General features: G+C 36.9%; 1 protein-coding gene across 1 annotated transcript in view; it reads left to right on the top strand.

Annotated features, from left to right (window-relative positions):
* LOC139115833 (alpha-2,8-sialyltransferase 8E-like) overlaps nucleotides 1-25580 on the top strand; it is a 30753-nt gene extending 5173 nt beyond the window's left edge. Inside the window, exons 2-7 of the mRNA XM_070678213.1 lie at nucleotides 17201-17952; nucleotides 18473-18617; nucleotides 18833-18945; nucleotides 19547-19636; nucleotides 22170-22417; nucleotides 23204-25580. Of these exons, the coding sequence (XP_070534314.1) occupies nucleotides 17201-17952; nucleotides 18473-18617; nucleotides 18833-18945; nucleotides 19547-19636; nucleotides 22170-22417; nucleotides 23204-23421 (1566 nt within the window). The 3' untranslated portion in view covers nucleotides 23422-25580. The remainder of the gene's footprint in view (nucleotides 1-17200; nucleotides 17953-18472; nucleotides 18618-18832; nucleotides 18946-19546; nucleotides 19637-22169; nucleotides 22418-23203) is intronic.
* Nucleotides 25581-26135: the final 555 nt, after the last annotated feature.

Below are 26135 nucleotides of genomic sequence, written 5' to 3'. Positions count from 1 at the left end.
AACCCCTATTGCTATTGTATTGCTTGGGCTAACTTAACATATTATAATGAGGTTACCAGATGTGAACTGAATGTGCTCACGTGATTTACAACATGTTCATTAATAGTACTACGCTTCACAGAACAATCAAATATCTGTTATATCACTATATGTAGCAGGTTTCATCCATTTTTGCACAGTAATCTCATAGTTAAATCACTAATTACAAAACTTTATTTATTATGCAAATCAGCTGTTTATTAAATTGACACTGCTCAATGCTTCATGGGGCAATTAGATATCTATCAGGTCAACAATGTCGCACGTTTCATCAATCTAATGCCGTTATTTTTGAGTAATATTATAATTACAAAGTTCATTAAATATGCAAATGAACCCTTAATTAACTTGATAATGCTCCATGTTTCAAAACACAATTAGATGTTTATCAGATGAATATCGGTAGCAGGTTCCATCAAATTTTGTGCCGTTTATTAACTTGACACTGCCCAATGTTTTTCAGTACAATTAGATATTTATAAGATTAATATCCGTACCAAGTTTCACCAAATTTAGTGTCGTAATTTCAGTTTTATACCAAATTACAAAGTCCATTTAATTATAACTGAACCCTTAATTAACTTCACATTACTACATGCATTTTTACAACACAGTCAGATATCTGCCGGATCAGTATCTGCAGCTGATTTTGTGAAATTTGGTGACTTTTTATGGAGTTATATTACTCAATACAAAACTTCATAAACTATGCAAATGAGCTATTTATTAACTTGACACTGCCCAATGCTTCTAAGTACAATTAGATATGTATATATATGATCAATATTTGTTGCATGTATCATCAATTTTGGCGAAGGAATTTCAGAGTTATGTTACTAATTACAAACTCCATTAAATATGCAAATGATTAGATAATTGACATGACACTTGTAGTATCATCATGATGTTCTGAGATTGTCATCTGTGAAAGGCTTCATGAAATTTTGTGCAGTATTTATTGATATATGTCGACACTGTCATTACTGTCCCATAGGGAAACCATTTATATGTAAAAGATGATGTATCATTACTTCATTGATATGTTAGCCAAACTAACCAAAATCTAATCAGTTCTTGCACATAGCGTATGTTACCTATCTACCAAATCTGACTTGAATCTGTTCAGGTGTTTTTGAGTTATCATGTAAACAGACAGACAGACCGACAGACCGACTGACAGACAGACAGACAAATAGACACACACACACACACGGACAGACAGACAGACATCGCTATGACATTAGCTCATGTGTGTGAACACATGAGCTAATAAACGGTGCACTCGAGCATTGTATTGTGGATATAAGACCTCCGGGGGAAAATTAGCATGTGCTGAATAATGCGTCACGCTATTGTGCAGCCACTCCAACAGGGGCGAACATATATACGCCCATAATTGTTCTACCGTGAGAATGTTTGGGGCTCTTGTGAGACAAAGCATCTCCAACACGTGTGAGAAATCTGATCCAAGGTCCTTTGGGTGTGTGAGATATTATTATTCTCACGTCCCTAGCAGTAGTATACAGGGAGTGTGAGAACACCGATGAGATCGATTTGATCTAACACAGTGGCGCGCGAGCGATATGTTTTCGTTCGACGAATGCTTATCGGTCCTTTTCTGTCCTTGCATCCGAGCCGCGCGTATTGTTTGAATAATTGCATACAATATAAAATTAAATAATCGCATACGATTACCAGGCGCCAAATGTAAAAAAAATTAATTTACACAATCAAGCTTTTTAGAGCTAGAAAAGATGGAAAATGTATATATAGAGAGAAATTATATATATATATATATATATATATATATATATATATATATATATATATATATATATATATATATACGCATATAGGGTATGCATTTATACATGTAGAATACATACATACATACATGCATAAATACGTACATACATACATACATACATACATACATACATACATACATACGTATGTGCACACATACATTCGCAAAAACATGCATAAACACACACACTATACATACATATATAAAACAAACACAGATACATACATGCATACATACATACATACATACATTACATAAATACATAGAGCCTGGACTTGGATAAATTTACAATCAGCCTCGCTTTCGACATACAGTTGAAAACGAGGTTGAATGTAATTTTTTTCAACTGTGAGCTTGTCTCGAAAATATTTACATTCAGCCTCGCTTTCGACATACAGTTGAAAACGAGGTTGAATGTACATTTTTTCAACTGTGAGCTTGTCTCGAAAATATTTACATTCAGCCTCGCTTTCGACATACAGTTGAAAACGAGGTTGAATGTACATTTTTTCAACTGTAAGCGTATGTCTCGAAAATATTTACATTCAACCTCGTTTTCACTTTGCATACATACAGCTGTAAAATTTTATATACACGTAATACCAACTGCAAAACTTTATATACAGTCTCGTTAACGTTTTCACATAGATGGGACTCGGAAATTTATTTTCACATAGATGGGACTCGGAAATTTACACGCTGGGAAGTTTTATACATAGACTCGGTGGGAAAATTTTTACATACAGCTAGCTGGGAAGTTTTATACACAGACTCGGTGCGAAAATTTTACATACAGCTAGCTGGGAAGTTTATACACAGACTCGGTGGGAAAATTTTACATACAGCCAGCTGGGAAGTTTTATACACAGACTCGGTGCGAAAATTTTACATACAGCTAGCTGGGAAGTTTTATACACAGACTCGGTTGGAAATTTTACATACAGCCAGCTAGGAAGTTTTATACACAGACTTGGCGGAAAATTTTACATACAGCTAGCTGGGAAGTTTTATACACAGACTCCGTGGGAAACTTTTACATACAGACTCGTCTTGGATTGAGTGTAATACCTGGTGATCATAAAGCGTGATTGAACTCTGCCCGGTATCGTACGCGGCTAGACCCTGGCAAGACGAAAGCCAATACACGCATAGTGCTGGCGCTTGTGCTATTCACGTGCATTTGAACTTTCCGGTTTATTTTGATCTAGTAAGGTAGCCACAACAATGATCGTGGTATTGCTATCAGGTGAGATCACCACTGATCTGGGCTGCTCGCAGCCTAGCCCTGTGTACATGTCTGTGAGTTCCCGGCGTTATACGGCCTGGAACACACAGAGACCTGTACGCAGGGCTACTCGTCAACCATACAACGGCGTCAACCATACAAAGATCGTTCACTGAGACCGCTGAAGTCCGTCAGCTGTGCAACGAACTTTCGCGGTCTACACAGTTACGAGAATAAAGACAAAAATTTAACACTGAAATCTTGGTGCAATAAACCCATGCACAATGATGGATGAAGATAATTTGAGTAAAAAGACAGCAATGCTTGGTCTTGGACTTTCTTCGGGCTCGGGGCATTTGACACTGACAGAAGGAGCATGGGGCATGGAGCTAAGGGACTAGTCATTGCTTCAGCCAGAGGGGCGGTGGATTCATTGGGTCACCCTGTTTTTGACTTTGGTGATGGGGGGCACCATATTTTTGAAATGCCCAATAGGGGGTCAGTGTGTTTTTCAAGTTCAACGAGGGCTCATAATTGCATAAAATGCATTGTGCCAGCCTCAATTTCAGCATTGAGTTGCATTTTAGGGCGCCCTTCGGGCACGTTACTTTAACAATAATAAGACATATTTTTAGACCCCTGTCCTAGTGCAAACTTTATATATTTGACATATATATATTTGAGATATCTGTATGTTAAAATTTTTAGGCGCGCCCTTGGGCGCATTTCTGTAAAATATCAAACATATTTTTCAGCATGCCCTTCATATGAAAAGCATGGCAAGTTCCTGATACTTTCTGTTTTCTCTATAAGAAGCAAGATGCACTATAATTTCAATCACATTTTCCTTACAATAGTTTCTGGACATCTGCTTATGCATAAAGAGAGTTGGAATACATACAACGCATTCAAATACTGTACTCAAACTTTAGAATTGACACTTTTAAGTTCATATCTTACAACTGACATGACACCAATTTCATTAAAACACAGAATGACTGATTGTTGAAAATATACTCCCGAAATTACATATATATATATATATATATATATATATATATATATATATATATATATATATATATATATATACTGAATTATTCAATTTATATTCCACCTTTTGTTAACCTTTGTTTCACACTGGGGGGGTCACCCTGTTTTCGAAAGTTGGAAGGGGGGTTCAGCCACTTTTTGACGTCGGCAAAAAATAATCCACCGCCCCCTAGGCCAAAGACACTGACCAGTCCCTAATACAACGGTTGTGTATACGAGAATTAGAAATGATCAGACACTCAAAACACCAGTATAAAATCAGCGACGCTCAACCGACAGAGTATATGAGATTCATTGAAGACGGCATGGAGGTCGCAAGAGATCTCTTTCTACCTTCATGCCATGTTCAATGAATCTCATATACTCTATCGGCTGAGTGTCGCTGATTGACTGGTGAATTGGAATGTCTGATCGTTTCTAATTCTCGTAAACACAACCAAGCACCATGCTCTGTGTACTGCCATTCTCCTTGCGTCGAATGCCCCGAGGAAAGTCCAAGAATTGCTGTCTTGTTGCACAAATTTGCCTTCATCCGTCATAGTGCATGGGTTTATTGCACCAAAATTTCCGAATTAAATTTTTGTCTTTATTCTCTTAACTCTGTAGACCGCGAAAGTAGGTTGCACAGCCGACTGCAGTGACCTGCAGTGAACGAGCACTGTGTGTTCGACGTCTTGCTGCGAATCCGTAGCCTCTACCACTCGGGTAGCTTGGCCAGCAGAACACGTCAAGGAGTGGCAGGGCTCGTTTTCGCAGCAAGTCGACGTCTAGCGCATGTCCTTTCTTCTACCACGGTCCCGTGGAGGGACTGTGCTTCTACGAACAGCCAAGATCAGTGGTGATCTCTCGTGATAGCAAAACCACGGTCATTGTTGTCGCTAGCACAAAATAAACCGGAAAGTTCAAATGCACTTGAATAGCATAAGCGCTAGCACTATGCTAGCTCTTCATGGCAGGGCTGTGTGTTACCGGCGTTATATACGGCCTCCCATGGTGGCTCTTGTGGTGGGAGGCCGTATAACGCCGGTAACACACAGCCCTGCCATGCAGAGCTAGCACTATGTATGTATCAGCTTTAGTCTTGCCAGGATCTAGCTGCAAAAAAGGCAGCCCACAGCCGGCCGGGCTAATGTGTTGCTGTGAAGCAGCAGCCGCTACAGACCAGCGCTGCAAAGGAAACAGGTCAGAAAAGCCAGCCCACGCGCACGGCATATGGGCTACAATAATTGCACCTAGCCTGGATCATTCTTAGCTCCATGGCCCTGCGTACGATACTGTGTTTTCCCAGCGCGGCGCGAGAGGCCTACCGCCTCCCGTCCAGCACCTTCAACGCCGGGAACGCACAGCATCGTTTTGCGGTTGTATTAGTCAGCCAGAACAAGTTCATATATATAATTTTGCGGCTGTATCAGTAAGTTAGAGCGAGGTCCTATGTGTATAAAATTTTGCAGCTCTATCAGTAAGTCAGGACGAGGTTCTATGTGTATAAAATTTTGCAGCTCTATCAGTAAGTCAGGACGAGGTTCTATGTATATAAAATTTTGCAGCTCTATCAGTAAGTCAGGACGAGGTTCTATGTATATAAAATTTTGCAGCTCTATCAGTAAGTCAGGACGAGGTTCTATGTATATAAAATTTTGCAGCTATCAGTAAGTCAGGACGAGGTCCTATGTGTATAAAATTTTGCAGCTCTATCAGTAAGTCAGGACGAGGTTCTATGTATATAAAATTTTGCAGCTCTATCAGTAAGTCAGGACGAGGTTCTATGTATATAAAATTTTGCAGCTCTATCAGTAAGTCAGGACGAGGTTCTATGTATATAAAATTTTGCAGCTCTATTAGTAAGTCAGGACGAGGTTCTATGTATATAAAATTTTGCAGCTTTATCAGTAAGTCAGGACGAGGTTCTATGTATGTAAAATTTTGCAGCTCTATCAGTAAGTCAGAACGAGGTTCTACGTATATAAAATTTTGCAGCTTTATCAGTAAGTCAGAACGAGGTTCTATGTATATAAAATTTTGCAGCTCTATCAGTAAGTCAGAACGAGGTTCTATGTATGTAAAATTTTGCAGCTGTATCAGTAAGTCAGAACGAGGTCCAGCTGTATCAGTAAGTCAGAACGAGGTTCTATGTATATAAATGTTTTCGCGTCGAGGCTCGACCCCTGTCCAGGCTCTATAGTCTGTGTATGTATGTATGTATGTATGTATGTATGTATGTATGTATGTATGTATGTATGTATGTATGTATGTATGTATGTATGTATGTATGTATGTATGTATGTATGTATGTATGTATGTATGTATGTATGTATGTATGTATGTATGTATGTATATGTATGTATGTATGTATGTATTCTACATGTATGAATGAATACGCTATATGCGTGCGCGTATTTTTTACTATGTATATGTATGCATACGCAAACGTGTGGGGCAATGTATCTGTATGTACGTATGTGTATACACACGCACACATATATATATATATATATATATATATATATATATATATATATATATATATATATATATATAATTCCTCTCTATATATACATTTTCCTTCTTTTCTATCTCTAAAAAAAGCTTGATTGTGTAAATTAATTTTTTTACATTTGGCGCCTGGTATACGATAAAACCAGAGCTATTTAGTGGACTGACGACACACAACGCAGTGAATTGAATAGTGCATTCCATGTTGGTGACAAATATAGATAAAGATTGACATATAAGCACTATGCAATTTGGTTATTATGACTATTACATCGCCACGTTATCAATCCCAAGTGCTGCCAGAGCAGTGAGAAGAAACGTTTCAATAGTATAAACATGTTTCTTATGCATTATATGTGACTGGATGTGGACTATGTTTCTCGATATGGGGAATGATATTAATCAAGGAAAGCTGTTGATCACAACTTTGTTTTCAACATTAAAGTACGATAACTGCAATTTTCTCAATTATTGAAGTCAGGAAAAAAATTCCACATGCCAATGGGCTTGGACAGAATAATTCACACAAGTTGCGGAATTTCTGAAATTCCTCAACTCTTGCGACACATTTTTTTATTTCAGTCCATTACAGTGTTGGATTCTATCAATCCCCTGCCTACATATATTACAGATGTTTTCCTCCAGTTTACCTTTGAGAAAACAAGACAACGTATTTAGCGAAGCAATCTGAAACATTACTAGTCTTTCGTTTTAAGAGGCACTCAAGTAGGTCTTGGAACCGTGACGATTCATATGAATAAAGATAAAAAAAAGTTTAAGAATGACTGGCTTCTTTCTTTGTCGGTATCATGAACCTAAATAAGTTTAGGATCTATCGGTCGACGTGTTCGACACAGATTTCTTCTATAAATTTGTTAGACATCAAATTAAGCTAGACATCAAATTAAAATATACTTCTTTGTCAATAACAGAGATAAATTATAATGTAAGAAATATATAAGGTAGCAACCCTGTTCCCTTGGGAGATATTCATTCTTTTTATGATATCAACACTATCCGCAAAATTCTAGTATTGAATTAGTGGCGAACCCCCAACGGTTGAACTAATTGGATTACCTTACTGTACTTACGCCGAACGACGGCAAAGAAACATACACTTAGAAGAAACAATGCACTTCCTCTGCCATGATGTTCTGAAGTTGGCAAAGTGGCAAAGATTCAATACTCTCTCTTTTGTGAAGAAGGGATTTAACGCTAATGTGGCGATGGAAGGGCCATCATGGTTAATGGGTCGTGATATGGGTAGCCCCGCCTAACAGATTGTTTATGAGTCTACTTTACCATCTGAGTGCGTTCTTTTACAATAATTGCAAATGTATCTCTCTAAACATATTTTATGAGCCTGTTTCAAATGGAAGAGAAGGAGTGTATAAATGTCTTTGCTTGCTGAAATGACCTTTAGTCTTTCATTAAAATAAAGTAAATCGTACTTGTCGACTAGACATTTGTTACTTTATGAATGGAGGCTACTGACACAGATAAATATATATAAACAATAATTCAAATTACTTCAAGTACAAAGTAATAATATCTGCTACTTAAGGTCCATGCATCCTGCAATGTTTAGACAGAAGTGAAAGGATTCTTAGCTCTACAATCTAATATGTTTGGGACGTACCATTCTATTTGTAGGCGATGTTAAAATTTGATAAATCAGATTTATTTTGGTGGCTACATTTTGAAACCAACTCAGAGCATGTGTTTGACAGCGTAGGTTTGTCAGGCTGAAAACTCAAGCTGATAAGGTGGAGCTTGTTTGTAATATATAAAGATTACATCGCTTGCTTATGTTAGAGATACTCTATTCTTTGTCAAACTTGTATTATTATTTATAACGCTCTTCTTTTCGCATCGAGCAATGTAATTTTCCTCAAGGGCATTGCATTCTTCTATACCGCATTCGCTACACTCGCTACACTTCGATACCTAATGAAAAATGAGTTTGTAAAACGTTCACACCTCAGGTCTTGAAGTGTATGGTTCATAGCGCATTTTTCCCTTGTACTGTGTAGTTTACAGTTAACATCAGAACAATGAGTAAACTTTCGAAACAAGCAGGCGGAACATTATCTTTCGTTCCTATTCCATGGTTTCTATAAAAGTGTGTGGCTAACTCGTTCAAAGGGCGATGAGAGGAGTTTCCTTTGCCGGCCCTTAGTGTAAAACTGAAAGACAATTCCGGCACAGCACGCTGAGATCTGACTAGGAAAGATTGACACAGTGTTGGAATACTCGCTCTGATAAAATTAATATTTACATCACTGATACCTCCGAAAAGGGTGGTAAAAACCTAGGCTTTGCCACAGTGCCTATAGTGTACAATCGTCACCACACCTGTACACTTCCACGATAGCCAGCAGTTGGCATAAATGAATGTACCCTTGACCGTGACCAGGTTTTGTCGATTAAAAGGAAAAAAAAGGACGTTGACCTCCAGTAAAGAAATTCAATGATGGCGTGACGTTTCGCAATACTTTTGACATGTCACGGCAGTTTTTACTGGTAAACAGGCCATGAAATCTCAAACACAGAGATATGGAAGTTTGTTCGACCACTTTTTTGAACACACACCAGTAGAGGCAACATTCCTAAGTCCAATGCGACTTTGTGATTCGGGCGTTTGCATGAGTCGTCACGTCTTAAACCGAGTGTCTGTAAAACGTTGCACGTACGCAAAACGTTAGACTCTGAGTCTGTGGGCATATACATATCAAAAAGAAGACATTGAAGAAATTGACTTCTGCAGACTATGGCGTAAGTGGGTAGCATAGATAGTGGTGTGAACACGATGCTTTGGCCAGCCAGTAACGACTGCCGAGAAAAGCCAAGCGACTAGGTGCAGTCTAGCAACACGAAAGCCACTCTACGATGCGTTTTCGTTACGGACAATCTTACTAGCATCTCTAGTAGACGCGGCGAAAACGACAGATTTGAGAGGACCTGTGTGGGTTAAAAGAGTCAGGATGATCGTTGCTTGTCTATAGCCTTTCGTTATGAATAAATATAAACCTCTTCGAATTCCCTTAAACAACTTTGACTTACGTTGGATCATACGAAAGTATTGATCATCAACCTTGATATGTCATTATCTGCTCTAAGATTTCACGAGATGTTATTTTAATATCTTTTCTGAAATCATAGATCACACATTAAATAGTAGAGTAAGTCATCTCCCTTCAATGACTGTCATTGTTACAGTCTTGGCCAGGATAAGCCAAGTCTGTGACACTCTGATCTAAACATTTATATCCCTCATAGCAACGGATACCAAGTATTTCGATTGCAAAATATTAACATCTTATTTGCAAAGAACAACCTTTAGAAGACATCCAGTACTGATATATCGCACATGGACAATGGAAAAAAAGGCCAGTGGTAAAATAGTAAGGGAAGATTTATACAAGTACACGTAAATCATACTGTGAAGACATGAAGATATTTAAAATTGTGTCAGAAGTTAATGTGTTTCATCACTGCAACTTCTTTTCAATGTAAACTTCCATTGACTATAAAATTTAGACGGTGGTGTTTTTCATTTCAACATGATTTGGCATTGTGGCATGTATTCAAAATAAATACATAAAAATGTTTGTGACTCGAGAAACGATATTTGTTTTACAATTTTCACCAAAGACTTTAAAATTTCAAGTGTCACAGGCTTGTAATTGGTGCGGGTAATGCCAAAATTGCTAAAACTTCAAGATGTAGGTCTCAGATAGGTCGTAAACTCAACGAATGATAATGTTTGACTCCTAATCCTAGTTTAATAACAGTCGATAACCTGAGCATTGTATCTATTTCGGTGTTTCACGCACTCTACGTAGTAGTTCAAAAGACAGAAAGTCAATTTGAAAATCGACACATATGACCATTAGTCTACAAAAAGTTCCATTTTCTGAACTTAGAATATAAAATAGCCTTCTTGCGCTAAGTTTGTCTGTAAGATATTTCTATATATTTGTTCTGCTTTGCGTTCTCATTGTACCCCTTTGCAACATTTACTTTTCAATGGTTCAGCTAACTCTTACTGACAGTGAAGCATTTCATATCGCTTCCAGTAATTACCAGGACCTTGAAAAAGCTTTTACAAACTCGACACAAAAGCCCACACGCTGGGTGCAAATAAGATAACGGTTGCCCTGAAACAAACAAACAAACGAACGAACGAGCTCATTTCTCGTAGAATACTAAATTTGTTTTTGTGGATTCTCATCACATTTCATCAATCCACCTTTTACTCTAAGACTTATTTTTCTTCCCCTACAAAAAGAGCCCGCATCAACCACCTTGTCTCTTCGAAAAGGCGCATTGTGCCAAAGATATAATAGGATCATTCGTATCATAATTGAACGTATTGTTATTAGGGACCCCATGTTTTACGCCAACACCACACCTAACAGCGACAAAACGCACAAGAAGAGAAATATTTTGTTCTCCTGGCAGTCTTAATTTTGGATAAGATCAATGATAGCCTCGATAAATACACTTTGTACAAGAAGAGAGAGCTATTTAGTAGGTGTCAATACAGCTGCAGTCAGTTCGAAAGGGATCACCCATTGTAAAGGACCGCTCAGTACTGACAATTTGTGATTGAATTGGTGCCAAGTGTACATTTTTTTGTCTGCTGTCGTATACCTGTCTGTGTAAAGCGTCTTCTCTGCGCTCGACAAAGAGAAGGCAGATTGCCAACTTCTTACAGATAGCATCTTTAGGCAGATTTTTTCTTGAGTTTATCTTTGAAAAAACAAAACACTTTGAGAGCAATATTTTATTTTTCGTTTCGAGGGACACTAGAGTGCGCTTGCAATGATTCACATAAATACATAGATTTAATGAATGACTGGCTTCACTCTTTGTCAGTGACATGAACCTAAATAATTTAAGGATTGAAGGGTCGACGCGTTGGACACAGATAAATTCCTTTCTTTAAATTTGATAGACATCAAATTACATGAAAGAGGTACTTCTTTCTTAGATGTTTAGGTAAATTATTTCTTTAAATACAACAAAAGGAAGTAATCTTGGTCCCACGGCAGACATAAATTCCTTTCGTGATGTCAACAAAAACTGCAAGGTTAGGTTGTTCTGTGAAGGAGGTAGCGGACCCCCGCTTCCATGATTGTACTGTTGCCGGATTTGCCTTGCTATATTTATACCTAACGACGGAAAAGAAATCACACAGAGATAAACATTGCACTTGTTCTGCCTCGATGTTGAAAACTATGCAAAGTGGCAAAGATCTGCCTTTGAAACTGACGTTGCGATGGAAGGACATCACGGTCTGACGGGCCGTCTTATGAACAGCCCCGCCAAACATTGTGTATATACAAGCATGCCTGCTCTGCTATCTGAGTGCACCTTTTTTACTATCATAAATGTATTACTCTGCATAAAAGTCTTCTTTTAGTGTGTTTCGAAAGGAAGTGTATACATTTCTTTGCGTGCCAAAAAGACAAAAGACATTTGTCTGAATCTTACTAGGAATCGAAAAAAATTTTGGCCGTGGAATTAGAAAAGTGCCATCTCGGCAAACTTACATAATAATAGAAAGCGCCTTTAAAGTTCCCTCATGAAAACAACTAATTTCCACTCATGCACTGCGGTGTGTCGTGGAATTTATCCTGTGTTTCGGCCATTCAAATGATTTATGGGTAATCATATGAACTCTGCGATAAGGGCAAATTTATCAAAGCTGTAGTTTATCCGACATTGTGAACGTTATTTATATGTATGCGGAGCGTGGTACAGTCGATGTTGTTGACGGAAGCGTTGCCATTGTCACATAAATTGTAGTATGCTAGTATTTCTGGATAACATCTTGGCCTGGATTATTTCGTGGACATGGCATATTAAAGTATTTTCTGTCCATGAAGTTTTGACGGCTTTGTTGAACTTTGTAGACGATTCCCATTAAATCTGTGAGTACTGCAAGCAACGGAAGTGCAAGTGTAAGCTATGACAATGAAGACACGGAAGAAATTAAAATTAACATATTGTCGCATAGACAGACATCACGAACAATGAAATGGCCGACGAATTTTTCAGTATTAAAGCTTACAGTTTTGTATTACTGTCTGTGGTGTGGTGACTTTTTAAGATTTCAAGCATCACACATAAGCAGACTGCAGTAAGCATTCAATATGTGTATCTGTCGTCAACGCAGCCTTTAATTCATTTGTTTTACCAAACTACAGCTTAACAAGTGTATTATTTTTAGAATCTTTCAAAATTCTGATTAGACAAGAGCTCATTCCAACGATGCTAAAATACTCTTTTAGCACTGATAGCGGTGGTAAAACGGGCCCCTAAACCAGAATTTTCTAAAATTTCCCACTCGGTGCATTTGAACGTACCGATCAAAACCATGGACCCTCGAGAAAAACCGAAACAGTCAACTTTGTTTCAAAGACCGAAGATCGAATTTTGATACACAGAAAAAATTCGGGTCTGTAACTCACCTCTTGGTGTAAATAAGTTGGAATACATGATGAAAGACATCTCTGAAGCAGCACTTTTCTGCATTTAGGGCTTAGAGTGATGAAAATAACCATTTAAGACAACAAAGACACGCAAGTTTGTATAATATAATATTGCTTAAATATATTGGAAAGCTGTCAAAATACTCAGCTATTGCCTCTTTCAGGGAGACTTGGTGTAACCTTTCTCTGTTTCTCCGTTTCACTTTGAAATATTGCAGTTGCAGGAATTGTTCCATCTTTATTCAATATTATTTGTTTCTCCGAATAGTAATTATAACCAGATATGAACTGAATGTGCTCACGTGTTTTATAACAGGTTAATTAATAGAAGTACGCTTCACAGAACAATGAGATATATGTTATCACTGTATGTAGCAGGCTTTTTTTAAACTTCGCACAGTACTCTCAGAGTTAAATCACTAATTACAAAACTTTATTTAATATGCAAATGAGCTGTCAATTAACTTGACACTGCTCAATGCTTTATGCGACAATTAGATATCCATCAGATTAACATTTGTAGCACATTTTATTTAATTTAATGCTGTTATTTTAGAGTAATGTCACTAATTACAAAGTTCATTAAATATACAAATAAACCCTACATTAACTTGACACACGGTCCCTCCACAAAAGTGCTTGACACTGTTCAATGATTCATAGCACAATTAAATATTTATCAAATCAATATCTGTGGCACGTTTCACCAAATTTTAGAGCCGAAATTTCAGAGTTATATACCTAATTACAAAGTTCATTAAATATGCAAATGAACCCTTAATAAACTTTACACTACTAAATGCTTTACAACACAGTAAGATATCTGTCGTATCAGTATGTGCAGCAGTTTTCATCACATTTGATGCAGTTATTTCGGAGTTATATGACTAATTATAAGACTTCATGGAATATGCAAATGAGCTAATTATTAACTTGACAGTGGTCAATGCTTCTCAGTACAATTGGATATTTATCAGATCAACATCTGTAGCAAGTTTCATCGAATTTAACGCTGTAATGTTTGAGTAATATCACTAATTAAAAAGTTCATTAAATATGCAAATGAATCCTTAATTAACTTCACACAAATAAATGCTCTGCACCACAATTAGATATCTGTCGGATCAGTATCTGCAGCAGATTTCATCACATTTGGTGCAGTTATATTGCAGTTATATCACTAATTACAAAACTTCATAAATTATGCAAATGAGCTATTTGTTAACTTGACACTGCCAAACACTTCTCAGTACAATTAGATATTTATCAAAACAATATCTGTACCCAATTTCACTGACTTGGGTGCCATAATTTCAGAGTTATATACCTAATTACAAAGTTCATTAAATATGCAAATGAACCGTTAATTAATTTCACACTACTTAATGCTTTACACTACAGTTAGATATCAGTCGGATCAGTATCTGCAGCAGATTGCATCACATTTGGTGAAGTTATATCGGAGTTATATGACTAATTACAAACCTTCATAAAATATGCAAATGAGCTATTTATTAACTTGACACTGCCTAATGCTTCTAAGTATAATTAGATATATATCAGATCAATATTTGTTGCAAGTATCATCACGTTCGGTACAGGAATTTCTGAGTTATCTCACTAATAACAAAAGTTCATTATATATGCAAATGAGCAGATAATTGACATGACACTCACAGTATCATCATAATGTTCTTAGATTGTCATCTGTGAAAAGTTTCATGAAATTTTGTGCAGTATTTCTTGATATATGTATATACTGTCATTACCGTCTCCATAGGGAAACCATTGTCCGGAAAAAAACGATATTGCATAACTTCATTAATATGCAAGCCACACTAACCAAAATCTAATCAGTTCTTGCAAGTAGCACATGGTACCTGTGTACCACATCTGACTTGAATCCGTTACAGCGTTTTTGAGTTATCGTGTAAACAGACAGACAGACAGACACACACACACACACACACACTAACACACACACACACACACACACACACGGACAGACAGACAGACATCGCTATGACAATAGCAAACGTGTTTACACACGTGAGCTAAAAACGAAGAGCCCTGGAACATGACAGAAATACGATATGCTATATTCAATCGTGAGGAATAAATTTGTAATTACATGGAAACCTTAAGATGAAGTACTGCGAATTACGTCAAAATTAAGTTGTGGTGTCATTTTCTTGAAACTTTACACAAGTATTCTTGGAAGTTGTGCAAGGGTCACCTAACTCGTTTCCATGGAAACGGACGTTAAAATGGCGTCGTTTGAAATAAAAGAAAATGATATAATTCACCCAACTAAAGAAATCAATTATAAAACCCTTAGCAAATGAGTTAATTTTAATAAATACCAAGACTTAAGATCCACATCTATCGAATGTATAGTTTTCATGATGTTTGTGAAGAAATTTAACATAAGTATCGATTATAAAATGACGATATCGAAATTATATCATTACATAATTTTCGAACTTTCTTCCTGCCGCTTTGAATGGTGTCATTTTGACCAAACTTGGCGAAAAAACTCCTGACATAATACCATTTAGTTTACACTTTTAATAAAAGGGTGTCACCACTTTACCTTTTACAATATCTCCAGTTGAATGGGTAATTTGCGCCATATAAATGGGAGAGAAATGTTAATTTTTCGGTCATATTGAATAAAAACAAGCTTCCTAGGGGGTCAAAATATGACAAGGTTATAGGTCCCATGTATTTCTAAGACACTGGGTCAAAAAATTAGGTAAACGCGCAATTACAACAATGACAGGTGATGTTAAATACATGCGCTACAAAATAACCCATTTGCGGCAGGCTGGAGTTAAATCTGCGCAGAAACGTTATAAAGCGTGTGCGCGTCCGAATTCGTCGCCCTTTACCTTAATCAATAGCTATACATAACTGAAGTCAAGCACGCTAATTACATATATTCAAATTATGCATAAATATGCGATATCGGGCTAATCTGACCCTCAAAGCTTACTCAAATGGAAATGTTAGGGTCATGGTGTAATATTATGATAAAATCTCCAACAGTGAATTTTTAGCCCAAAGTGCCCTTTTCTCATTTCGTCCACAGAGACAGAGAATATGTCTGGAGATTGCAGGCTGCATGAAACTTAGTGTCGATGACATGCCTCAAAGAACATTTTTAAAAACTTTTAGTCACATAATGCATTATATTGATGTGAAATGTTAAAAATTAGCGAAACTTTCTACTTCTGCAGGACGCCTGCAGCCACTTGACTAGGCTGGGCCGGTTAAGCCTCTGAATCCAGCTGAGGTATTTGCATACTGTTGGAAAGGGACAAATGGCGTCATCCGTTCGAATTGATATGCATGATGTGTAAATCACCAAACATGGTGTTATCGTTTAATTCCGATTCACAAATAAAGTTGAAGGGAGGAAATTTCATGGGGCTGGTTGATAATTTATCGGCGAAATTAACAGATATCGGGCCCGATACTCGAAAACCCTCAGAGGAGAATACTTACTGGTTTTTCGTCCCAAACACGGTATACAGTTTAAGTTGACAAGATAGATGCCGATGGTAGTTTCCAGAGAGTACACGATCTAGTTTAAATCGTGCTAGCGTAGCCGTACGAGGCGCCACATGTAAAAAATATTTTTACACAATCACGCTTATATAAGAGATAATGCAGATGGAAAATGTATACAGAGAGGAATACACACACATACATACACATACATACATACATACATACATACATACATACATACATACATATATACATACATACATACATACATACATACATACATACATACATACATACATACATACATACATACATACATACATACATACATACATACATACATACATACATACATACATACATACATACATACTTACATACTTACATACATACATACATACATACATACATACATACATACATACATACATACATACATACATAGTCTATTCCTGTATTCAATCAACCATTTATTTTATTTAATTTTGTCATTCTGGTTAGTCCCGCATCTCGTTTTCTTTTACCTCACACAACGATAATATATATTTCATTAAATAAATTTCATTGCAGATCCAGGGGTCAAGGATGCGTATTAAGAGGAGCTCCGTTTCACGTCCAAGGATTGTATTCCTGATGGGATTTACAATGTTTACCAGTTGTATGACACTTGTGTTGATGTCATATGTCACTCTTCCAATGACAAAAAATTATTCAGTATCGCGGATGGATGTCTACAGTGTATTATCCCTATCCGAAGATGAAACCGTAAATACACGGACGTTTGCTGAAAATGGATTGAATTTCCAGAATTTTTATATTTCAGAGATAAATTCAACAAATGATTTTCCCAACGGTTCCCACTTCGACACGCTCTCAGAAATGAAATCACGAATGACGGAACATGATAGAAACAAGAACACATCGATGCACCTCCAACTGTTTATAAATGACACTGCTAAATTTATTTCAATCGATAGAAGTAATAAATTGATATCAGTCAATGAAACCTTAACGTTTAATAAGAGTGGAAAAGAATTGCCAATCAATGAAACAATAAAATCAATGTCAGTCAATGAGGCTGCAAATCCGATTTCACTTAATGAAACAAGTAAACTAGAATTAGTCAAAAAGACTGGAAAGACAGTGTCATTCAATAAAACAATAGCATTAGTAAATAAGATTGCCAATCCGCGATCAGTCAATGAAAAGAAAACATTTGTACAAGCCAAGGTGACTAATAAGCAGTCAATATCTCCAATGTCTATATTCAAGTCAATTAAAACGAAATGGAAATTCAACGCTAAGGAGGCAAAAAAATTGAGGTAAGTATTACTCTTTCGCCATATACTCCTTATTGTTATTTACCTTAAGCAATACTAAGTTGCAATTAGTTTAGGAAACCTCTTAATGCATTTGATCACCATAGAGAACCAAATTTGCAAAATGAGACATATAATTACCGCAACTGTTGAAGTATACACATCGCAGGGCCACTTGTTTATTTTACTTAAATAGTTTACCCTTAAACATTGTGCGAGTTCAGTACGTCAAATTCACTTCAGTTTATAATCAAATGGAAGGTCTCTTTAACTAAAGACATTAACAGAGCAATTGACGATCATATTTATTTAGGATTACCACGGGACAAAAATACGTCCAATCGCCAACATGGTAATAGAAAACGATTGTAAAGTACTGCTTGTTTTGCAGGCCTTTCATTAATTCCGATTAACTGATAGACGCCATTTTATTCAAGCAAACTTTTTGACAGATATCTGGAGTATTAGACTAGCTAATGCAAGTTTTGCAGCATTCGTCACTAAAACTTTGGTATATTTACAGGGACATGCTGGGAAAAGACTGTAAAACGAGCGAAATGTTCACAGTCACACAGAAGAACGTTGAACTGAATGGCACAATAAAGTTTGATGCTGAAAGAAGGTCACAGCTAAATGTAATACAGGAAGTGTACAATAGATTTCCCAAGGTATATATGTTACAATGTCAAATTACAACCTGGGTAAAATACTACAATGATCACCATAGGTGTAATTATTATATCCATATCATATGCATCATGTCTAATCGCAGAACATTTAACCTCTAGCTGTTGGACAACATCGCACGGACACTTGGTTTATCACCTATCCTCTCCATTGATAAATTACACAATGGACACATTTTACAATTGTTTATTATCAGGAAATGCCTTTCAAGAAAAGTTCATTCAAGAAATGCAGTTTGGTTGGAAATAGTGGTATTCTGCTTGGCAGTCAATGTGGAAAATCAATAGACTCGTCGGATTTTGTTATCAGGTCAGTCTTGCATACTTATTTTTCACAGGGACGCATATTATTTGACTCGGAGACGTAATTATGCTGTACTTTTTGTATCTTAGGGTAAATTTCAAAATAGCTTGGAATTACAACGTGCTTGGGAGATAATGCAAGCGTGTTTGCGATACAAAATGACATCATCTATATTCATTACAAACGTTCTCCTTCGATAAATTTTGCAACAATTTAACCCAATACGACGTTCACTGTGCCACAGACAACTTCGCCAGTTTTGCCGCGCTTCCATTAAAAAACTCACCTGTTGACTGACTGCTTGAACATTCTTACATTGTTTTATCACACTTCTCGGCTATGAAATTTTCACAGAACGCTAATGATAGGTTTTTTCTCGATGCAGTGTGTACCGCTCGATTGCAATACCCTACACTGAACGTGTTCTGTGAGTGAGAACTATGGATGTCGTATTGGGTTAAATTGTTGCAAAATCTATCAGAAGAGAAGCTTTGTAATGAATGCATTTGGCGTCATATTATTTATCGCCATAATTTTTTTTTTCTAATCACCTAAGTATGCTGTAATTTAAAGCTATCTGTTATAAATTTTTGATTTTATCTTCCAGATTCAACTTGGCAAGGTTGCGGAATTATTCAAAGGATACTGGCACAAAAACAAATCTTGTTACGTGTAATCCTTCAATCTTAACAGCAAAGTAAGTAAATGATTTATAACTCCTTATGACCCTGCCATTACGTCGCTCATCTGTAAGACAGAAAACTATGGACGTTGTCAACACGCGGCCGATTTCTTTATTCATTTTAGCATGGTTCGGGGTAAGGTTTTGGGATAGATGAGGAATAACCAAACAGCGAGGTTGTTGATTATGGTATTTTAATGTATTCCCTTAGTAGAAATCATGTTCCAGATAACGGTGATGGCAGTTTACTTTGGTGGAAGGCCTGCAGCCAGCCCGGCCAGACCGGGTCTGAGACTCCCTGAAACTATTTACAGATAACCTGACTCTCTAAAATTATTCACAATAAATCTGGACGTCCTTCAATTCTTAAAGTACAGTTTAAGGATAAAGCTTATCGCTGAAACGCTCCATTAATATCTTATCATACATTGGAGTATGGTGATTGGATTCCCATATACGGGGTTTTCTTAATTATTTCCTACCGTAAATGCACAGCATTTTAATTCAACTCGAGAAAGACAGATTATTATTACACTGCAACGATAAATATTTTAATAAAAGTAACCGAATCTTAATTTTTTTAGTTGTCATAATCTAAATTGTGTCCATAAAAAGCAATAATTAAAATATATTTGACCTCTCGATAAAAATGAACAATTTTGTAATGTTCGTTCGTAGAGAAATTGGTGACGACAAAGAGCTATCAGGAATGTAAAGGTTCATCAGTACAAACACATTTGATATGTTTCATTTCTAATTACTAATTTATACAGGGTTAATATTGTCTTAGGATTGCCACCTTATCTAAAGTCGAAAACCTGAAATATTCTCAAAGGCTGTTAAAGTTGCAATATGGATCAAAATTGCTGATTTTTTTTTTCGTAAAACTAAAGCAAATAGACCATACTACGTTAAAGTACTCTTCTTAGCCAAGCCTCTTACCGATCCCGACACACAAATACATTCATTTTGATATGTTGCGGCCGCCTAGAAAAGCTGTTTTGTAAACAAACTTTCAAAACAACAACATTGGCGTTTTCTGCTGTGCACGTGACAAGTACAACCAAGAGTAATGACGTCTCACTGGAGTACACGTTGGAGGGGCGATGTTATTGTCATGCTGACAGAACTTGACTTATATAATGATAATTCATTGTAAATTTTGCGTTTGCCTAAGTTTGGTAGCATCACAATGTTTCAGAAATATAAGTATATCGATATGTTAAAGTACAGCTCTACAAAAGATCGTGTAATTGATTTTTCTCACCCATATACATGTACGTCAGTGCCGTGCCGTATGCACGTGCTGTGTACGTTCGATCGATCGAGCGTCCAGACCACGTACACCGATCTGGTTGTGTTCACCGCGTGCCTGACAGCGTTTCCGCAATCCTCTCCCCGTTGTATGTTGTTACATTTTTCATGTTAAAAGGCAAGGTATCTGCACACTATATTTATTTGAAAGCTTTGCCCACTTCAGTATCGTCCTGCACTGCAGAAGTTCGGCAACTGTCCTGCCCCTCTATCTGGTCTTGCATGGCCATGTCAGCGCGTCGATCGACGCGTCGTAAATGACACCATGCCATTACATGTAATGATGGAGACTGCAGTGTTTCTTTATTTCCGAAAAATGCATATTTGACCTGAAGGATATTGATTATCAATGAATGCTTACAGATCTAAGTTATTTCCTTGCGGGGGGACTATGGCCTGGTTCACATTACAAATCTTGGGGTCCGCACGGCCACGGTGTTGGTAGGTCAGTTTTGCCCGAGGTAGCTCTGCATGGCAGGGCTGTGTGGTGGGAGGCCGTATAACGCCGGTAACACACAGCCCTGCCATGCAGAGCTATGCCCGAAGAAAGACCGCTGGCTAGCGAAGTTGATCATCACACAGTGGTGACGTTGGTGTTTTCGTGAGAAACTGTAGACACAGTCTGCCTCCTCGACGTGGTGCAGTAGTCGCGTGTCACTCTCTTTTTCTGGTTCCATCTTTCGATCTGACCTAACAATGTTTATTTTGCTGACATTTTTGGCTAATTTCTTCCATTTTTACAAGGCTAGATCAGTCAGCAGAGACCCAAGGCGCGGGCAGAGACCTGACCGCTTGCCCGTGGGAAGGGGCTAGGCATGTTGACACGATGTTGCAATTTCATAAACCATTACCATGCATCAAATACGCATGCGTACATATTCAAATAGTAAAAATGACGTTTCAAATTCTGTGCTTTACTCTCGCAAACAGAACGTACAAAACAGCAATTTATTCGGTAATTAAATCAGTTTACTCGCATTAGAGATATCCCCATGTTCCTGTTAATGGTCGAATTTGCGAATGAAATTGTTATGGATTTTTCTATAAAGTTAAATCTTCGAAAAATGAAGGTCAATTCTGATCCATATTGCAACTTTAAGTGTCTGCTTGGATTTATAGCTTACTAACGAACGAGAGCGATGATATTTTTCTGTGTACTTTCATATTTTACCTAATACATTTACGTGATATAAGCACTCAAAGGAAAATACTAATGCACATTTTGGTAATACAGTTATTCCAGTGTTGGGAAGGCTGGATCTGCAGTAAAATTTACTAACTACGTGAAGCAAGAGTATGGTAATACAACAGTCTACTCGGCCGCCTTCTCCTACCGTCGATATGCAAAACCAGCATTTAGAGCCCAGGACGCCCTTGAAGACGCAAACATCAAATTATATTACACCCACGCCAATTACATCACATTGGTGAAACGGTTTTTCAACAGAAGAAAGAAAATCAAGGAAGCGAGAATATCGTCAGGTGAGATTATACAACGTACAAAGAAATTATGTGCTCGCAATATTTCTTTTTATCTCAAAAAAGTCGAATTCTTAGTTTCCACCTCTAAATTATTTGAAATTTACAGCATAGCCTTTCAAACACAGCGCGTCTTGCACAATTTCGTTATTTTTGAAGTTTCTTCTTCGTGCAGGAAAAATAATAGTTAAAAAGCTACACTATACATTACGGTAGAATACTGCTAAGGGACGGATTTTCGGGGTGTTACATTTATACTTTCCTGGTCCATCAGTTGTCGGGGCTCATGCATTTCAAACCTGTGAAAGGAAAAAAATCACTGTCTTAGTATTTCGAAAATCGAAATTCCGACATAGAGTTCAGGCAGGCAGGGATGTTGGCCATTTTGAATTTCAGATATCAGTAAATTATAGTTTGTTTGTTTCTCTACAACTCAAAATTGCACGATTTGAAGGATTTATTTCGGAGCTGTTCGAGGAAAAAACTTGTCTTGGTTATTCTTGAGGTAACAAAAATAGCACAATGATGCCAAGCATACTGTGGTGTTTTGAGTATCATAGGGAGGGGCAGGACAGCTGGGGAAGAAGACCCTGATTAAGGCATTGATACGTTTAAATAGGTTTACATAATAGGTTTTCACAATGAACGTGTATGGATTTTTCAATAAATATTGTTTTTATATACGCAAGGACAAAGTCTTCCGGCCAAACTTTGGCATGTTACTATCTTACAAACTCAATAACATCCAAGAGTAACCTGAATTCTGTACTTTTGCACAATGTATTTCAGGATTGCTTCTTTTGGCTGGCGCATTAAGTTTCTGTCGAGAGATACATCTCTATGGATACTGGCCATTCTCAACTGATCCGCAAGGAAAGCCATTGAACTACCATTACTATGACAAGTACGCATGGGTGACCAAAAAACACGACATGCCAGTGGAATTCCAGATGCTTATAGATTGGCATAACAAAGGCATACTCCGGCTGCATGTAGGAAAATGCTAGTAATAAATGTTCACGAGTATTGGTGCTAAACGACGATCAACTGATTCTCGCATGTCTGTTCCCTCAAAAGTTATATAAAAGAAATAAAGGCTATTTCACACACCGTAACTACCTTTGTTGGTGATATACGATATAGTGATAAGGTCAACGAGACTTCATGATAACGGGAAACATTGCAAGACACTATTCATTGAACTTGGTCCCCGGTAAGACCGGTGTTATATCCGTGATTCGTCTTAATGGTGTTCGGAACCGACAGTGAGGTTTCTCCATCAGTTTCTCTGTTGTTTTGTATACCCCCCGTTTATTTGTGTGATAGCCATCTTCGTCCTCGAAGAGGAGAAGACAGATACGTCATTAAGAGAGTTAGTCACTGTTGACTGACTCTATAGTGTGCGGTGTCATAATTAAAATGACCGAGCATCAACCGGAGTTCTGGACGCTATGATGTTTGGTTTTAGGGCATGTACTTAGCGTATTTAGTGCTCGTAACGTTAACAGTAACATGGTCAAAGCACTATAGATTCATCGGTCTCTCGCCATGTTTCTCGTTATCATGAAACCTCGTTGATCGAATCACTATATTGTATATCACCAACAAAGGTAGGAACGATGTGTAAAATAGCCTTTATTTCTTTTATACTCAAAACGATGATGCACTTTTTTCAAGTTCAGAAGAAATATGACTAATTGTAAGAGAAATATAACGTATATTTATCATTCATTAATATATGTATTATTAGAGCCTAGAGTATATGAATACTTTGAATATGAATCACCTATTGGTCTGAAAATATTAATATATTGAGGGAATTTTGATAAATGTAAGGTGCGATGTAGAAAATTATAGAGTAGGCTATTTATCATAATCGTTTAAATACAGTACGACTATATTAAATAAACTCGATGATGACAAATGGCGTCATGTATGTATGTATGTATGTATGTATGTATGTATGTATGTATGTATGTATGTATGTATGTATGTATGTATGTATGTATGTATGTATGTATGTATGTGTGTGTGTGTCTGTATGTGTATGAGTGTGTGCGTGATATCTAGTATAAAAGTTACATTTAGCTTTTTACGAAAAACGATGAGCAAGTTTTGTTTCAAAAAGATCGTCTGCAATTGTGATACGAACCTTACTTCTGTGAAATGACATTGGTTGTATTGCATTATTGAAATTATTAGTATTATCAACTGATGCTCGTATATATTATCATTGTCTCACAATCTTTTTAATTCTTGAAACCAGCATCTGTGATATTATGCTTGTGGTGCTGTCACACAGGATTTATAAATAAAAAATGAAAGGGCCATTTATATCACTTGTCGTACACTCTTGAGGTACACTGCAACATCCATGTACGGATTGGCAGTGACATTTCGAAATTGACAGTACATTGAATGCTGAGATGACAAGTATTCAAGTTGTAAAATGTGAGTGTTAAGCGTTCGAATATTCCGGATAAATTTGAATTTACAGAGAAATAATATTAAACATCATTGTGCCATTATTTATTTATTGATGGATTTATTGATTATTGATTCATTTATTTTCCCGCCTCAACCGAATAAATATTCTGATCATTAAATCCTTCCTTCCTGTAATTGTAACAAATCACTGATTTTTTTGTCGATTAGTTTACCATGTTCGTTCGTATCTTTATCCTCTACTCGACTACTTTTTTGCTCGAAGCATGTGTAAAATATCGATGAACAAAAGAGTGACAATGACAAATGTATCAAAGACCGTATGTTGACCCTCCATTAAGAGGGTGAATCGCAACAAAGCAAAAAGGTGCAAATATCAACAAATTCATCTTCGACTACTTAAAAGAGAGAGAACTCTGTTGTACATTTCATTTGCTTAAATAGAATACATTTTTTCAAGTGAAGATATTATTCGACGTACTTACAGTGACTAGGTAATTTACCGAAAGTTTTGGTTCGCAAAAATACATTATCCGTTGATTACTCTTAAGGTGTCTATAGAAGGCTTATGGCCAAAGTAAGTTTAGATATTTGTTAATGAACGTTTTGCTATTATATGCTAAAAGCGCAATCACTCATTTCGGCGTCCTTAAAGATGTGGATGAAATCTGCCTACTATTACTTTAAGTAATAAAGTATTCTCTTTTAGTATTATACGTCATTACGTCTCCGAACTGAGTTCTCAGACCTGGTGTATTCCACACAAAATGTGCCATGTAGCTGCAGGAAAGAAGAGGTATACGGTATCTGGCCATCCCTTCTGAAGGCGTCAGCCAAAACACTACGTGGACTTTCGCTTCGTAATTTTTTGAACGAGCGATTTGACAAGCGCGCCCTCAATCCGCTGACATGAAAAGACTAGACGTTACACTTAATACGACACAGTTTTTGGATATTACAATTTCAATGTACTCGAATGTACGACTCACAAGCCTATACACACCATCATGATACGGGGGTGGAAAAGGAGTGCTTATACCAAGCATATGCTTATCAATGCGAAGGAAGTGATTTCTTGGCTATAAAGAGGACAATATTGATCTCCCTTGGTAATGGTATTTTAAGGTTCTGTCGAAATAAAGGAGCAAAATAATATTTTCTTTGGATATCATTTTTTGTATATCTGTCCATTCTAGTATATAAGTGTATTAGATAATCTTATTTCCCGAGTATGTTTAGAGTGTTTCGTAATTTAGAAGTTTCATTCAGAATATGT

Source organism: Ptychodera flava, chromosome 17 (assembly GCF_041260155.1).
Source record: "Ptychodera flava strain L36383 chromosome 17, AS_Pfla_20210202, whole genome shotgun sequence".
In the NCBI taxonomy this organism is placed as follows: domain Eukaryota; kingdom Metazoa; phylum Hemichordata; class Enteropneusta; family Ptychoderidae; genus Ptychodera; species Ptychodera flava.
Note: the sequence above shows the minus strand (reverse complement) of the source record. Positions and strands in the feature narration are given on the sequence as shown.